The 374-nt window shown below is 44.4% G+C and overlaps 1 protein-coding gene across 1 annotated transcript in view; it reads left to right on the top strand.

Annotated features, from left to right (window-relative positions):
- Positions 1-374, top strand: part of atg14 (autophagy related 14) — an 8,685-nt gene that overhangs the window by 6,221 nt on the left and 2,090 nt on the right. The window contains exon 11 of the mRNA XM_087169644.1: positions 225-313. Coding sequence (XP_087025770.1) covers positions 225-313 — 89 coding nt within the window. The remainder of the gene's footprint in view (positions 1-224; positions 314-374) is intronic.

The following is a 374-nucleotide window of genomic DNA, read 5'->3' as shown; positions in this document are numbered from 1 at the left end:
ACAGTAACAGACACAGTAACAGACACAGTAACAGACACAGTTACAGACACAGTAACAGACACAGTAACAGACACAGTAACAGACACAGTTACAGACACAGTTACAGACACAGTAACAGACAGTAACAGACACAGTAACAGACACAGTTACAGACACAGTAACAGACACAGTTACAGACACAGTAACAGACACAGTAACAGACAGATGTGGTTTCTGGTTGACAGACGGTGCCGCACCAACAGAATCTGCCCAGTGGAGTTTATGACAAACTGCTGATCACCATCGCTGGAACCATCAAACCCAACGCTGACAAGTCAGTGTCAACACTTTAACATCAGGAGTGGATGATGGATGATGGATGATGGATGATGGAT

This window comes from Seriola lalandi, unplaced genomic scaffold (assembly GCF_002814215.2).
Source record: "Seriola lalandi dorsalis isolate HSWRI2012SDOR001 ecotype SW California unplaced genomic scaffold, Sedor1 jcf7180002054902, whole genome shotgun sequence".
Taxonomy (NCBI): Eukaryota; Metazoa; Chordata; class Actinopteri; order Carangiformes; family Carangidae; genus Seriola; species Seriola lalandi.
Note: the sequence above shows the minus strand (reverse complement) of the source record. Positions and strands in the feature narration are given on the sequence as shown.